General features: G+C 34.2%; 1 protein-coding gene and 1 long non-coding RNA gene across 5 annotated transcripts in view; one reads left to right on the forward strand and one right to left on the reverse strand.

Annotated features, from left to right (window-relative positions):
- The first annotated feature begins 5,669 nt into the window (after window positions 1–5,669).
- The window catches only part of LOC129808801 (serine/threonine-protein phosphatase 2B catalytic subunit 2-like), a 69,964-nt gene continuing 58,568 nt past the window's right edge, over window positions 5,670–17,065 (forward strand). For 3 of the 4 annotated variants that reach the window (XM_055858701.1, XM_055858702.1, XM_055858703.1), the window contains exons 1-3: window positions 5,976–6,771; window positions 11,811–12,162; window positions 12,320–12,760. In XM_055858701.1, coding sequence (XP_055714676.1) covers window positions 12,072–12,162; window positions 12,320–12,760 — 532 coding nt within the window. In that variant the 5' untranslated portion in view covers window positions 5,976–6,771; window positions 11,811–12,071. Of the gene's footprint in view, window positions 6,772–11,810; window positions 12,163–12,319; window positions 12,761–17,065 lie in introns of all 4 variants that reach the window. The other variant, XM_055858700.1, reaches the window with a different exon arrangement.
- LOC129808811 (uncharacterized) lies at window positions 7,006–8,994 on the reverse strand. Its single transcript, XR_008752462.1, has 2 exons — window positions 7,163–8,994; window positions 7,006–7,098 (listed from the first exon to the last, which is right to left on the reverse strand). It is a non-coding gene; the product is annotated as an uncharacterized LOC129808811 (long non-coding RNA).

Below are 17,065 nucleotides of genomic sequence, written 5' to 3' on the forward strand. Positions count from 1 at the left end.
TCGATGTTCGAAAATATAAATTCAAATTCAACGAAGATCCAGCCAAACCCACCCGGCAAATTCTGCAGAATTCTGCAGAAATTCGTCAGATTTGAATTACTAACTGCCGAAAAATCAGCAGAATTTCTGCAGAATTTTGTTCTAAGGTGGATCCGATCGTTGTATGAAAATTCTGCAGAATTTTCTGCAGAATTTCTATAGAAAATTTTAAAATTATCGGCAGAATTTCTTTAGAGTATTTAGATGATTTCTACATTTCTTCTACCCTTTCTAATGTTTCTAAACATTATTTTAACTTCATAAAAATATGTATTTCAATTTATTTAAAATTCAATTTTTATTCAACAATTTTACGTGAATACTCTCTTTTTTTACAATATTATTATAATGTTATAATACAATACTATTAAATCAGCCATAATAGAAAATACGAAGGAAATGGAAGGAAATGGGATGGGAAGGAAATGGTTTGAAAACACGAAAGAAATTCGCGATGCTCACGAAGTCGCACGACTATGCCGAAGCCACACGAAGTATCCGATTGAATGACAAGAAACGTTAAAATTTCAAAAGTGCAGAATTGCAGATCGAAGTTTTGCTGGGAAATCGACACGCATTTGGGCCAAATGTCAAAAATTATTTGTTCGTGACTCGCGCCAAAATCTCATGCGAATATATTTCTATAAAATTGTTGAGAATATATCAAAATTATTAGTTTAATTGTGAAATAATAATGACTATTTTGACTATTTTTATCAATTAAACTAATATTTGATGTTATTTCTCTTTTTCTCATACACTTTTGCCACAAAATTCCCCTGGACAAAAATTATTGCCACGAAACCCGGCTGACCATACATCGCATGAGCAAATCACAAATGTGTCAGAACATTCAACACTCATTTAGGAGAAAGCTTTGATGTTTCGCACACAAAAATTATGTTCAATTATGCTCAATCGGCTCTTTTTCAATCGGGCGACAAATTTTGTTGACAATTTTCACGTTTAATTATGAAGGTAATTTGCTCAAATTCGCTGTAGTTTTTCCTATTTTATCGTCATTCTTTATAATTGAGAGCTTTTTGTGGAATTTACAAAGGCTTTGACGCCCAAATCTATCGATAAACCGGATGACATTTTGTCCCATATTCCCGATTGAGAGAGAGTCTACTGTACCATGCAAACCATATCGACTATCCAACTATACCAAAAAAATCTCTTACTTACAAGGTTCATAAATCCACCTCAGAAAATCCCAGGAAATCCTTAGATTTTCCTCCAGAGGAAAATGAAAATTTACCGTGTAAACAGACGGAATTCCCACGGGAATTCCCACGAAATATTTCATTCCGGACGGGAATTCCGGATGGAAATTCCCATATTGAACTGTCAAAGTTTTACCATCCGCTCTATGCGCCTCTGGTGGACTTCAAGCGCAACACAAAAATGCTCCGAAGATTTGAATTTCAAATTTTGTTTTTTCCGAATATAAATAACGGAATGTGTATTTAGAAGATATTTTACGTACTTTATTTTATTAAAGTGGCTTTATTATACCACAAGGATATTAGTAATATTATCTATTAATACATTTCATGGAAAATCTTTTAAAATTTCTCGAGAAATGATTAGAAATGTTGTTATAGCGTAAATATCTTGTCAAAAACCCCCAATTAAAGTGGATAAATCAACGACAGGCTTTGGATATCTTTGCTGATAGGACCTATTGATTAATTTTCGTTTAATTGTAGTGCTGATAATTTAAAATTTTATAAAGTGTTGGAAGAAAATGTATAAAATATCCCTGGGTGACCAAGCAGTCAATTCATTCGGAACAGAGATGTTTACAAAAATTAGTTAATTGTATAATAATTGAATACAAATTGTTTTAAAAAACAAGAAGACTGTAAAATATTTTAAAATTTTATTTCCAAAAAAAAAGTAAACAATAAAAAATATTGAAGTAATATTTTATATCCGAAAAGGCAGTTTAATATGGTTTCTGGCTGTAACTTTCATCAGTCAACTTCGACAGTTCTTATTATTCTTTGTATTTTCTTATCTAAATTATTATATTCTTTACATTTTTCAATAATGCGATTTATTGAAAAAGATAAATTTTGAATCTGCCTTTCCAATCATTTAAACCTCTTCTGAAATGTTATTGATGAATATTTAATTTAATCCAGAAACACTAATCCTTTCAAAATTATTATAGTATTATTATTCGATTTCAAATTTGCTTTTAAAGTCAATGTTTTGATCACTACAGGAGATTTTACATGTTTTTTCATATATTATTTGCTTAAAAACACTCCAAATTAAATTTTCGGAATTCTCCGGAAGCAAAAAGCTATCTCGAGCGAGATAGCTTTTTTCCATTTTAGAAAATTGAATATTTCACCCTCCAACGGAAAATTTCCATTTGAAATTCAAAATATTTCAAGACATTCGGGCAGTTTCGTGCACTTTTGCAGAGGGCGCTTGTATAGCAAATTTACCATTTGCTCGTGGGAATTCCCGTGGAAATTCCGTCTGTTTACACGGTCAAGGGTACAAATCGACAGATCTAGAGGTGTCGATAAATTAGTGGCGAGAATTATCGACAGTAGCGACAAAAAATGTAAGTCATCATCTCGATCGCCCATAATCGACACTCGACCAAGGGCGTACCCAGGATTTCAGTTAGGGGGGGGCTAAGTCTCAAATTTTGTTGGCGGGGGGGGGGGGGGGGTACATAATTTTTATTTTGAAAAAAAAAACGTAAAACAAAATGGAATAAAAAGTATATATCTATAAAAATGAGATTGTCCTACTTTTTACCATAGATTAGCCTATGCCCAAATTGTAGGTATTCTTAAGAAACGATCATCAGTGTTCCTCGCACGAGTGTATTGTCTCCCATATTATTGGCCACAAATAAAATTAATTTTTAGAAGTTATTCGCTACTTTTTACCAAATAACTACAGCAAGGATGCATCCGTTAGTTCATATTTAGGGCAGAATCACATTGACAGTAAAATGCTCAACGTATTTCGTTGATTTACGCATTTTCATTACAATTCTTGCGCAAATTTTCAATTACCGTATTACCTTATCTCATACTCGGTGGCACTAGGTGAAAATAGTATAAGAAAATTGAATAAATAAAACGAAAATGCGATAAACGGTGAAAAAAATCTGTAGGATTTTTTGCTACAGTTTTTCGTAAAGTTTTTCGCTCACCGTTTATCGCATGTTCGTTTTATTTCTTCAGTTTTCTCATATTATTTTCACCTAGTGTCACCAAGTATGAGATAAGGTAAGGTAATTGAGAATTTTCGTAAGAATTACAATGAAAATGCGTAAATTAACGAAATACGGTTAGGCTTTGGCGGTGACGGTGAGCATTTAACATTTAACATTTCGTTTCGTGATACCCTTCAAGACAAAAAGGGACTAATCAGTCTTTAGAGAATTATTGATATGCTTCTAAGAATTTCTATCTTTGATATTTTTATTTAATGAAAATTTATTTAAAGAGTTACGATTGTCAAGAAGACTAAAAAATAGAATATTTTTTCCAAATTTCTTTTCCAGCATAATAAAAAAATTAATTCAAGTTCTTAGGAATAAAAAGAACAAGACTTAAACTATATTTTCTGAATTTTAATTTAAAAATTTTCAAAATTCAGCCATTGAGCTATGTTTTCTGATATTAAAAACGTTAAATTTCCTGTTAGGTGATGAATTAAACTAGTCTTTGAACGAAGGATTTCGTGCTTATTTGATCATAACTTATTCTATAAAACGAAACATGGTGTAAAATACTTCAGAAATGGAATTCGTTCTAAGACGCAACTTCAATAAGGAATATGCTGTTGAAAATGACAATGATGATGATGATCAAGGACTGGTCCGACTCATTAGCTAACAGGAAATATTTTGTTTTTGGATTTCGGATTAATTTATTTCAAGAAATCTTGTCCATCGAAAAGTTTTTTTTTTCAAAAGTCTCCGAATTCCGAAAATCAGATCCTACAGCTGCATTTTTAAAAGAAAATTTCAGAAAATGTACTTTAAATTGTACTTTTATATACCTAAAAGCTTGAAAGCTTAAAAGCTTATGATGTGAAAATATTACAGAAAAATGTGCTGTTTTTAGTCAGTTTGACCTACGTAACCCCTTAAGGGGTTACATGGATCACGCAGCCTAAAAACAGCATGTTTTCTTTCATTTTTGTCAACGTGATAAAATTATTTCAATTAAAGCTCTTAAGTATATGTAAAAATATAATATTTGGACTTCATTTTCCAAATATTTTAAAATTTTAGTCCTTGGAAATTGGCACCTTATTTTTGGAAACGTCTTTTTGAAATAAACTTACTTTTTGATAGTCGCTATTAGTTAGAATAGAATAATCCAACGTCAAAAAAAACAAATTATTTCCTATTAGACGATGAGTTAAACTAACTTGACCGAAGGATTTTTTGTTGCTTTGATAACCATTTCTTTTGCAAGACAAAATGTGGTGCAAAATACGCCGAAAATCATATTTTTGTATTAAATTTTCCCAAAAACCCAATAAGTCCTCAAGTTCAAGTACGAGTTTAACTCATCTACTAACAGAAAATAATTGGTTTCTGGGGTCAGATAAATCTACTCTAAGTAATCGTTACTAAAGAAAAGTGAGTTTTTTTTTCAATATTCGTTTCCGACAATCAGGTCCTAACGGCCGAATTTTCATTTTTATTTTTTTTTTTAATAAAATGTCAAAAAAATATGGTTTAAATGTTATGCTTCTGTATGCCTAGGAGCTTGAAAATATGCAATTTTCAGCCTTTTTGACCCACATAACCTCTCAACCGATCAAAGTTCAAAGTCAATGTACGACCTCAGCTTTTCTTAAATTTTACCTCTAACTTCATTTGATGGCTTCAAATAAACTGTCGGAGTCGTGGGTGCTTTTTTTTTTTTTAAACATATCTCCCGAAGAAACTTGAGGTCCATCACGTCAAGTTTCTAAAATATCTTAAGGCCTCTACACATTGGGAGCAATTTTCATAAAAAAATGCTTTTTTTTTTGGAGGAAATTTTCTGCACTTCTATAGGTGGAAACGGTGGAAACGTTAAAATTCTATCAAAAATGCAATTTTTGACAAAAACTCTTCCCAAAGTGTATAGGCCATTAAGGAGAAGATTATAAAAAAATGATTGGTAGAATCATTTTGAGAAACTTGCTTTCTTCTCAATAACATATTATATGGTAAATTGTTAGTACTAAAAAACGCTTAACTTTTTTAAATTTTTGTATGAAGTACAGAACGGGCAACAGCCTTGCCCTGCCCTCACTCTATTGGACTTTTAATGGTTTTTGAGTTTCTATTTTTGTATTTACACTGTACATATGCAGTAAAACATCAAATTTGAGAATTGACTAAATTATTTATAACTTTAAAAGCAGTAGAATTTTCATGAAAGTTTCGATCTCTATGAATTGAAAAATTAGGCCCATTTTTTGGAAAGATTTGGATTTTTTTACTGACCAAATTTAATTTTTTTTGGTGAACACATATTTTTTTACTTTTCATTTGTTTTTGAATTTTTTTGACGCTTCTAGGGGGGGCAGCTGCCTCCCCCCTGCCCCTAGCTGGGTACGCCCATGCACTCGACACTAGCGATGGGACAATTCGAGAGAGTTATCATTTCACCCCTGACCATGTGCTCAGTCAGTTTCCAGTACGCTGAGAAACTCTGTACGTGGTGTCAGCCGAGTCGTATGTATTTGCCGTCAGCTGGGCAAATGTGATTCGCATGTCCAACTGGGATGTCAAAAATTTTGATAGCTCCAACTGGCATGCCAGTTGGATGCTATCAAAAATTTGACATTCGTCTCTCTTCGGGCCCTCCTTCGTATTTTGCTCTGTCTGACCATCTCACTTACTCCACCATAGCCCCAGCTGTGCGTTAGAGTGAGATGGATGTATATGATGTCAGTCGTGTCTGCTTCTGTGGTTGAACCGTTAACCTTGCGCTGTGTTGCGGGCGACTCGAGGGTGGACTGTGTGTGGATTTGTCAAAAAGAAGAAGACGACGAAAAGAAAAAGAAAAAAAAACGAAAGAAAAAAATAACCGAGGAATTCTGTCGAGAAGGAAAATAGTAAACGTGTGTGGGAATACCAAAAAAAAAAAAAAAACGAGAAGATAGTAAAGCAACAGAAGAAAAAAAATAGAGGAAATCCGTGGGATAGAAGGGCAAGTGCTTTGGGGGCCCTGTTGAAGTGTGTGAGTGAGTGAGGCGCTCGTGAGAGAAAATTCTCTTTTTGTGTGTGTTGTGTGAGACTTCTGCGGGGGTACCATCGCGTCTTTGGTCTCTTGTGTGTGACAGAGAAAGAGGGAGAGAGAAATAGAGAGAGAGAGAGAAAAGGCAAGATTTTGCTGGGACGTTTTTTTTTTGTCGCTTTTCTCGAATTTTTTTGAGAGAAGAACCGAAGAAATTTTTGCATTAGTGTGCTGTGTATATAGTTCGATATATATTTTTTTTCTCTCTTTGGCCCCGGGATCAGGCAAAGCGCGCGCCCTAAAAGTTGAGCGACAGAGAAAGAGAGATAGAGATAGAAAGAGTGAGACAGAGTGGTAAAAAGCAAGAATTTCCAGTGCCATCTGCTAAATAAATTTTTTTTACCGTTTGTTTTTATTTGGGAAGAAGAAGAAGAAGAGAGAAAAATAATCTGCCATAGCGCACCCAAAGAATTCAGGAGAAAAGAACGCAAAATAGCCACAGAAAAAGGTGAGTTGAGGAATTAATTTATTTATTTTTTTCTCTTTATGAATTCCTTGTCCTCTCTTGTCACTATGTTGCTCTATCTGTAATCTTTTTTTTTGTTGTTCTCTTTTTGGATTCTTTTGCAATGGGGTGCGTCCCCCCATTTTACTTTATCTCCCTCTCTCACTCTCTCATACGCCATTTGTGCGTTTAGGCTAGAGAGGGATCTCCTTTGACACCCAACGCCATCTACAGTGCTCTGTTTGTCATTAAAATTTGACAGCAATTGTCATTTTGTCCACCTGTTCGATGCACCAAAAAGCCCCCAAAACTACAAACAAGATAAATATCCTGAAAATAGCAGGAAACATAAGAGGAGTACACAGCAAAAAGACATCATTTTATCATTTCCTACAGTATTGCCCATAAATTGGTGTCACAATAACTTTTCCCTCTCAATCCCAGGCAAAATAACCACAATCGCATGAATGACAGATGAAATGACAAGAGAATGAGTGAGAGAGACAGATAATTCAAATGTTTCGCGGTTCTTAAAAAAAAAGAAGAAAAAGGATTAAAGGACCCAACCCGTCAAATAATATCTGCAGATATCTTTAAGATTTCTGTAGAGAAAATCTACACCTCTACAGAATATCTGCAGATAAATTCTGTAGATATTCTTACGAATTTTATTTGGGCTTGGGAAAAAATTCGTCAGAATATTTCGGCAGATTTTCTGACGAATCTCTGACGAATTTCTGTAGATATTCTGCCGATTTTCTGTAGATTTTTTCTACATTCCAGACTTTCCAGACAAGATGTGTTATAAGGAATTCAACTAGAAAAATTCATCTTGTTTTTACTGTGTACACAGTAAAAAATAATTACTACGATTATCGCGTGTAATGGGAGAGCATCGATTTTCGTAGTAATTTTCGCTGAATTTTTCTAGTTGAATTCAACCCGTTGAATTTTTTCTAAGTTGAAAATTTTTAGTTTAAAATTTCTAAAGTTGAATTTAGTGGACTGAATTTTTTTTCTGTTTAATTTTGCTTAGTTGAATCAATTTAGTTGATTTTTCTTAGCTGAATTTTTTTTTTTTTTGGTTGAATTTTCTTTTGGTTTATTTCTTTTCTATAAATCATAAATAAAACAAAATTAAATAAAATTTAGAATATATTTTTTTATTTGCTTTGTTTTATCACAGTAATTTTTTTAATTAGTTGCATGACGCGACGTAATAACCACTGAAAGCGCCTCCCAAAGCATCTTGTATGGATCAGTGGCCCGTGGGTAGACAATGCATTGTCCTTGTCTAAAAAAGAATAAAATTTGTAAATATAAAAGTTAGGTTTGGGAAAAGTTGTGTAATATTACAAGCAATGTAGTCATAAGTCTTAAAATTACTATTTTATTTTAAGTAATATTAGCATATTATTAGGAAAATTTATGTTTGCGTTTGGAGTTACGTGAAAATTTTTAAAATTACAGTGCCATACTATTACAATTCTTTTACGATTCTTATAAAGCAAAGTTCCATGATTAAAAGTGAAGTCGCTTAAGTTGCAAAAGCACTCTCAATTTTAAATAAGACTGGGGTAATTTTAGCCAGAAAATTAAGGTTTTTCTTCGCGCATTATTTGTGAAAAAAAATGATAAGGTGTGTCTAAGGTTTTTATGTTTCAAAAAGAATTAGGATACAGTAGTCTCGCTATAGGCCATCGCTCTATAGTCCACAATTTATCGACCGTTGATTTCAAAACACTGATTTTAATTAAGTTATGTTTTTTTAGTACGCGACATGAAATTTTGTCATAATTATTTTAATATTTTTGGCAAACTTAATTGAGTAGTTGTGATAATTGTGATCCATAATGAAGAGAGTGAGAACAAATACCACAATCGCAAGGAAAGTGGAAGCCGTCGAGCAATTTCAATACTAAAAGTCGTTGATAATTTTAAAAAAAGACATGGACTATAGTGCGACCCAAGTGTCAAATCTGGAACCAAATATGGACTATAGCGAGACTCTACTGTATTGGTTATGTAAAACCGTCTTTACAAAATGTGTTTTTTAAATTAATTGAATTTTCCAATTGGTCGAAATTTTAATAAAAACTATTAAAATTCTTTTAGAATATTTCACAAAGAATCTCATGATGAAAAGAAATTGAAAAAAAAAATATTTATTCGGCTTAAAAATGCACTTGAAATTCAACTTTTTCTTAAGTGTTTCCAAAGTTTCCAAAGTTTACCCTATAGGAATGTGTTTTCACTTTTATTAAAAAATACTTTTTGCTCAATGTACATTTTAAGGAAAACGCTAAAAATTCATTGTCTAATTTTACTTCTGGCTAATTGTACCATGGTCTCCCCTACCTACACAAAAAAATTAAACACAAATTTAAATCAACTCAAAAAACGACAGTACAGTAGAGTCTCGCTATAGGCCATCGCTCTATAGTCCACAATTTATCGACCGTTGCTTTCAAAACACTGATTTTAAGTTAGGTTATGTTTTTTAGTATGCAACATGCATTATTATTTTAATATTTTTGGCAAACTTTATTAAGTAGTTGTGATAATTGTGATCCACAATGAAGAGAGCAAGGACAAGTACCACAATCGCAAAGAAAGTGGAAGTCGTCGAGCAATTTGAATACTAAAAATCGTTGATAATTTTAAAAAATTACATGGACTATAGTGCGACCCAAGTGTCAAATTTGAAACCAAATATGGACTATAGCGAGACTCTACTGTACTTGTATCTCTACAACCACAATGCTTCTAAAATTTTTACTGTGTAAACTTACCTAATATATGTATGAATAGCATTCCCTCTGGAGGTTTAATACGTTTAATATCGGTCTTCAGTCCCCGTCTGTAAATATTAAGATCAAAACAGATTTTAAAAGAAAGAAACTATAACTATATTCTATATCTAAAATCATTTAAAAAAATGGATGATACAGCGTTCTAGATTTGCAGAATTCTCGACTAACGAAATAGATATTTCCGTGAATATTTTCATTTTAGATGATGGTTTGATTGTTTGATACATACTAACTTACTACAGATTGAATTAATTCATAAGTGGCAAAAAACAAAGACCGGTAAAAAACAAATTTGATTAGCAAAACATTAAATTTGGTCAAAAATTTAATTTCATTACTATAGATTTAGCCATTCAGATATATCCAAAATATTTAAGAAAGAAAGATATGTGAATTTTGATTTCAAGTTGAATAGAACTAAATTTATATTTATTTATTTATTTCCCTTTGATTTCGACCAGTAAAAAATTATACAATGGAAATACTCTGTGAAGTGATTAAGTTTGAGAAAACTTTTCAGAATAAATTGTATTACTAAAAATTTTTATTAATATAGCTAAATTTTGAAAAATTACTTTAGGAGTACAGAATCTAAGACAAAAGTGCGAGCATTTCGCAAAGCTTGAATGCTTTGCGCTCTTTACTCTAATGGGCAAAAACAATTTTTTTTCGCTAATTTTGCTCCCTGAGCCCATTTTGAGGATTAAGGGAGATACGTTTGGAGCACAAGAGTTTTCTTTTGCTTGGCTTTTGTTTATTTTGGGAGCTCAGACAGTCAGATTCAGATTTCTATGCGTGGAGCTGATCGATGTCGAATGTATTCCAACGTTTAATAGAATTTTCGTGAATTTTTCACAATCCAGGAAATCTATCTGACTTCCTGTGTCCCTGGATTTAGTAAAATGATCAAAAGCTTACCGTAAAACCCGTAAAACAGTCAAAAAATGTTGAAATTGCCAGCAGCTACTTGCACTTGTTTGCACAAAGACATTTTCATGAACTTATAACGCCACCACATGTTCATTACAACTATAATTGGTTGAAAATTCAAGTAAAGATTGAATTTTACAACGATAATCGTTGAAAAGTTCAACTCAAAGTTTAAAATTGCAACAATAATCAGATGAAAATTTCAACTTTCAGTTGAATATTCAACTAAAGTTAAATATTCAACTGATAGTTTAATTTTCAAGTGTAAGTTGAATTTTACAGCAATAATCGCTTGAAATTTCAACTTTTTCTTCTAAAATTACTACGATTATTGGTTTAATATCAGGAATTCAACTAGAAAAAATCATTTTGTTTTTACTGTGTAGAATAACTCAGCTTTTAGGAAACTAAATTCTTACTACAGTCGGATCACTTTAAATCATTTTTTTTTTGCACATTAAAATGACAAATGTTGCACAAGAAATTTTGCACCTTTTTCTCCGACCTGTCACACAAAACTGACGATAGCAACCAAACTAAAGGTTAAAATAAGCTCAAACCTTTACAAAAAAAAAATGTTCGTAAGACTATAACTGACGACACTGTAGATATTTTAACTTCAATTAAGTTATGCTATCGCTATAAATGCGATTTATAGAATGACCGCCCTGAGGCGGTCTTACCCGTTAGAGGGTTAAACAGAACGAATAAACAACAGTCACTTTATTGGAATTTTCATTGGAAAACATGATTGATCTATGAAAAATTCAATGGTGAAAAGGTACACTTTTAATTTTTCTGAAAAATTAACAAATGAACATGTGTGAATATATATGAATTTTCGCTTTATTTGGAGCAAAATTAACTAAATAGTGAAACTGTGGTAAAAAATATATATAAATATAGCAATTTAGTACTGTATTTATTATGAAAACAATGACATTTCCATTTGAAATAGAGAAAAATTTCCATTTGGAGCAGGTTTTGAATTAGCTTAATTTACCCTAATAAATGTTTTCAATCAACCAGTAATCGCTAATTTCAATTAGCGAAAATATCACTCCTGGAAATTTTTTTTTAGTGAAGAACCAACCTTGGCACAAGTTTGACATGAGTCGATTACATTCACTTATATTTAATGGATAAAAATATTATTTTTTGTGGATTTTATCCAGTTAGCGTAGTTATAATGATCGACATGGCAAAGCGCCTAGATTAGCGCACTTCACAGTATTATTGCAAAATTTTTCTAAATTCTAAAATATGATTTTTTCCTCTGTTTTTTTTTTTTATTTTCAGTTGCGCGAGATACAGAAGGAGAAGTGTTCTAAGGGGAAAATCATCGTAGATAGGGAAATAGCTCAAATAAAATAAAATAAAAGAAAGAAAGAAAGAAAAAAAAAAGAAGAATATTGCTAAAAGTTCATTTTTTGGGGTGTGATAGAGAAGTGATTAGTTTGGTGTTGGTTGTTTTTTTTTTTTTTTAATTTGAGGGGGGTGCGGTTTTTTTGTTTTGTTTGTTAATCTCTGTGTCTCCTGGGACAAATAAAACCCGCAGAAATGTCCAATAGTCAAACACCAGCGCAGACGGCAGCGCCGCTACCCAAAACAACACCAACTAAAACATCTACCACGGAACGAGTGATCGACAGTGAGTAGTTCTTTTATTTTTCTTTTTGTTTTGTGTTGTCCGGTTCAAGACCTTTCCAAAAAGTGCTCATTTGGTCAATTCGACCGGATGGATTCGGAGGAAATTAAGAAGAAAAAAAAAATGTAATGGAAGGTTCTTTTTGTTTGAATTTTGTCAGCTGTTCTGTTTCCACCAAGTCACAAGTTGACAGTTGCTGAGGTATTTGATCAGCGTACAGGAAAGCCACAGCCAGAAGTGTTGAAGCAACATTTTATACTTGAGGGTAGAATTGAGGAGGCGGCTGCCCTTCGGATCATCCAAGAGGGCGCTGATTTGCTTAAAGCCGAAAAGACGATGATTGATATTGAGGCACCAGTAACAGTTTGTGGAGATATCCATGGGCAATTCTATGATCTTATGAAGTTATTTGAAGTTGGTGGACCACCATCAAGTACTAAATATCTATTTTTGGGTGATTATGTCGATCGGGGTTATTTCAGCATAGAATGCGTTCTGTATTTGTGGGCTCTGAAGCGGTGCTACTGCAATTCCCTCTATTTACTACGTGGCAATCATGAGTGTCGTCATCTAACCGAATATTTCACCTTTAAGCAAGAATGTAAGTATATCAATTTTGATATCCCCATATACCCAACAAGATTGTTTCTAAGTATAAGGTGGGCCAAATCGATATTCCCAGTAACGTAGATATTTTTTACTCGACTGATACAGTATTGACAATTCACATTTGTCAAACATTTGTACACTGAACGGAAAAGGAGATTAAAAAATTGTTAAAAGTTTGGTAATTTCCATACAGTGATTAAAAAAAAAGTTGCTATTTTGGGGTTAAACAACATAATTGTTGCGTTTTGTTTAATTTTAATCTCCAAAGTTGTTTAAATCTTAGATATCAAAAATTAATCAAATTGTTGTTAAATATTGTTACAATGTAATTAAATTTATCAATTTTTTAATTGATTGATTGTCTCTTAATTTTAAATTAATTTTATTTTATAATAAAAGAATCATTTTCAATCTTACTGAATATATTTCCTTCCATTTACATTATAAATTTTACATTTTTTTTTTTGGGAAGTTTGAAATCATTTGACAAATTTCATTATTAATCTTCCTACCAACATAATAATGGTTTCGGTGTCTGTCAAATTTTAATTCAGTTTGGAACATTTGATTTTGAAATATGAGGTACCGATTTTTATAAGTTTTTCAAGAAAAAGTCTTGCCGTAGTACTTTACCTTTTCGAAAATTTCTAATGATTTATTTCCGTGCTTAATGTTCATACCAGGTTTTCTTTGCAAGATCATTTTAATTCAAAATAATGGAGTTTCCAATTAGTTCAGTTTTCTTTAAATCTTCGTTACAATTTGGATTAAAGAACATGTCAGATATTTGCAAAGAAGCTTTAATTACCAGAGAAAGTGACATATATTTTTTCGAGACGTTTTACTTTTCGCATAATATTTATCCTTGTGTTTTTCTTCGAATCTTTGACATGCAATTGGTCTGAGTGGTTCGCTTTGCTTAATTAGATAGATAGATAGATAGATAGATAGATATTTATTGTCATCAATGCTTTTGGGGATTGCGATACATTGCAAATGTCTTTCTGCGGCCACCGCCGTCTGAGTGTTGATTACCAACCTACTCCGGAGTGAAAACGGTGGAAAACTCCTTCTCAGGTTGTATATGCCAAACATCCTTAGGATGGATATTCTTTAAGTTTAAATTTACAAAACAGCAAAAAATTAAAAAAAAAAAGACAGTACAAATGCTGCTCTGAATAAACGCAAATCCAACAAAAAACATTGAGAAAAAAATGGCTAGCTCCTAGGAGCTGTCAGCCATTTGGGCAAAATGCCCATTAATGAACAGAATATTGTCGCATTAAAGTAAAGGGCAATATTTCATGTATTGTAGAGATAAAAATGACACATACATTAAAAAGACAGAAAATCAAACAGAATTAATGTTCTCAATCGAGTGTGTCGTGTCACCGCAAAGCAGCCACAAGATGGCAGATACTTAGAGAAACGCGCCGCGCCAACACCGCCCACGCCGAAAGAGGGCGAGTCCGGGATACAATCTTGCTTTGCCTGGTTGTCGCAGGCCTGAGCCGAAATTTACATCCAAAGGGAAGAGAGAGACCGGTGAAGCCGGGAGAGAGAGATCCCATCCCAGCACGGGACCACGGACCGGGACATTGAGCACCATTGCATGCTCAGCGTACCGCACCCACAAGGACCACCCCCATCCGAACCAGGGCACTTAAAAGTGCAGGCACGGCGCGAATCTCCTTTCTCAATTCCATTCTACAGCTGAAAAGCTGCAACCCCTAGACAACAACCCAAAAAAAAAATAGTAAAAACTAGTCAAAAAAACGAAATAATATCAAAGTGAATGGTTGAAATGCGCAAGATTTGATAATTTAGTTTAATTTAATTTAACCTAACTCAATGTAATGCCTCAACATTTTCCCAGGCCTTCATCATACATTACGTAGCTTTACTCAAATTTGTGCCTTTGGCATCTGAGTTACTCTCTTTAGAGGTTTCACTATAATTTCCCTCAACCTGACATTCGTTTGACCTCCCGCACAGCGAAGTCCCCCAAATGAGTCAATTGTTGTCAAAGAGATATAGGGAAACAGACAAAATCAGAAGGAACAAAGAAAAAAAAAGAGATAAACAAGGAAAGAACCACATGCAATCCGAACAAAAAAAAAATACCCTCAGGTCCAGACAACCGACTAAGCGGTCAAGTACTGGCAGATAGGTGCTTACACTACACTATGAATATAAGGCCAAAATCCTATCATTATCCAAAGTAAATAAGTATGATCTCAATTCTTCATATGAAAATGAATTATTTCTAAAAACCGTAGTTAAAGTATTAGCCAATCTCGGGGCGCAGTAATCAAAGCAATGTTTATAAAACTGCTTTCTGGGTCTTGGGACAGAAAAAAATTCTGTGAAACGGACATCATGCTGAGGGCGCTGATTACGTATTCTTACTATTCTCTCACCACACATATTATAAAACAGTCTCATAGACCTGTAAACGTAGAGAGCCCTGAGAGTCATTATCCGCCAACCGCAGAAGAGGGGCGCAGCACTTTCAAATCTCCCGCGAAATGACATTATGCGGAGGATCACCCTCTGTGCCGCATTAACTCTATGTAAGTGTGAGGAATAAGTAGCTCCCCAGAAAGGGAGACCATATTGTAAGCGCGATTGAACCATAGCGAAATAAAATGATGCCATGACACTTCTCGGAGAAACCTCCCTCAACCTGTAGCAGTACCTCATTGATAATTTGAGATGAGAGCGCAACATTTCAATGTGAGCCCGCCAACTAAGGGCCTGATCCAAGTTAAGGCCCAAATATCTAAAAACAGAGGCTCTTTCAAGAACTAAACAAGTTTCACCGCACTCTCCACTACGCGAACCACAGTCACGGGAGTGAAGCACCGGAGCAGGAGCGTCAGGCGTTCCTCTCAGAGAAAAAAACCATGAATCTTGACTTCTGACTCATCAACATAGAATGATGATCAAACCACCACTTAAGAATGATCAAATCACGATTCATATCTCCAATAACATTTTCCATGTTGGATCCTGAGTACGTTATGGCTAAATCATCTGCGTAGGCAGTGGGGATATCACGCCGACCCACAGTGTGTATATCATTTAAGTAGATTATAAATAAGATAGGTCCAAGTATGGACCCTTGCGGCACACCAGATTCTACGTACAAGAAAGAGCTCCTCTCGGAGCCCACCCTCACGCACTGCTGCCTCCGGGAGAGATAAGAAGAAAACCACTCTCCTGCCAGGCCTCGAACACCAAGAGCATTTAACTTTCTCAAAAGCAGACCATGGTCGACCGTGTCGAATGCCTTACATATATCGAGAAAGAGCGCCGCTACGCTCTTACCCTCATTGAGATCACCAGACACTCTGCCGAGAAAAACCTCCAGAGCCTGCTCACAGCCCCGCCCCTCCCTGAAACCATACTGAAAGTCCCCAAGAAAACTGTGCCTACAAAGAAAAACAACCAGACGATTCTTCATTAGCTTTTCAAAGACTTTGGAAAATATTGACAACAATGAAATCGGGCGATAGTTTTCCTTTAGTTGCTTATCCCCCTTCTTATAGATAGGGACCACAACCGCCTTTTTCAACGCATCAGGGAAGACACCCAAACGAAATGACCAATTAACTAGGTAACTCAAAATGTCTACTACATTCCAAGCAACAGCTCTCAAGACAGAGCAACTAATGCCATCAAAACCATTGGATGAGGAAGCCTTCAAAGAAAAAATAACTCTGTAGACCTCCATAGCCGAGACGGGGGAGAGAAAAAAAGACTCCGCAACAGAGGATCGAATCATATATTGATCAGCAGGGCGCTCAATCTGATCCGCAACCATTCGGGGAACATCTAAGAAGTATTTATTAAACTCCTCAGCAATCTCAGCAGTGTCTGTAAGAATCATACCGCCATTGTCAAGAATTGAATCTATTTTATTTTTCGTATCAATATCGCCCGACAGCTCCTTCACAACATCCTATGTTTTCTTTAAATTACCCCGAGACTTGTCAAACCTTTCCGAATAATAAGCATTTCTTTGATCCTTCACAGTCCTCCTAACGGACTTAACCAGCTTCTTTGCATAATTAGCCAATCTCAGATTAGAGGGATCTCTCTTGCTCCTATTTAAAATAGCATTTTTACGCTTTATCAAGTCACAAGTTTGAGGGGTGATCCAAGGGTGTCTAGGCACTAGAGATCCATGTCGGCTATAGTTACTACTATTTTCATTTACGTGTGACTGGAATTTTTCAAGAAATTTGTCAAACGCTTTAGACGGATTCTCTTCCTCATACACCTCCCGCCAAGA

Source organism: Phlebotomus papatasi, chromosome 5, assembly GCF_024763615.1.
Source record: "Phlebotomus papatasi isolate M1 chromosome 5, Ppap_2.1, whole genome shotgun sequence".
NCBI classification, from domain to species: Eukaryota; Metazoa; Arthropoda; class Insecta; order Diptera; family Psychodidae; genus Phlebotomus; species Phlebotomus papatasi.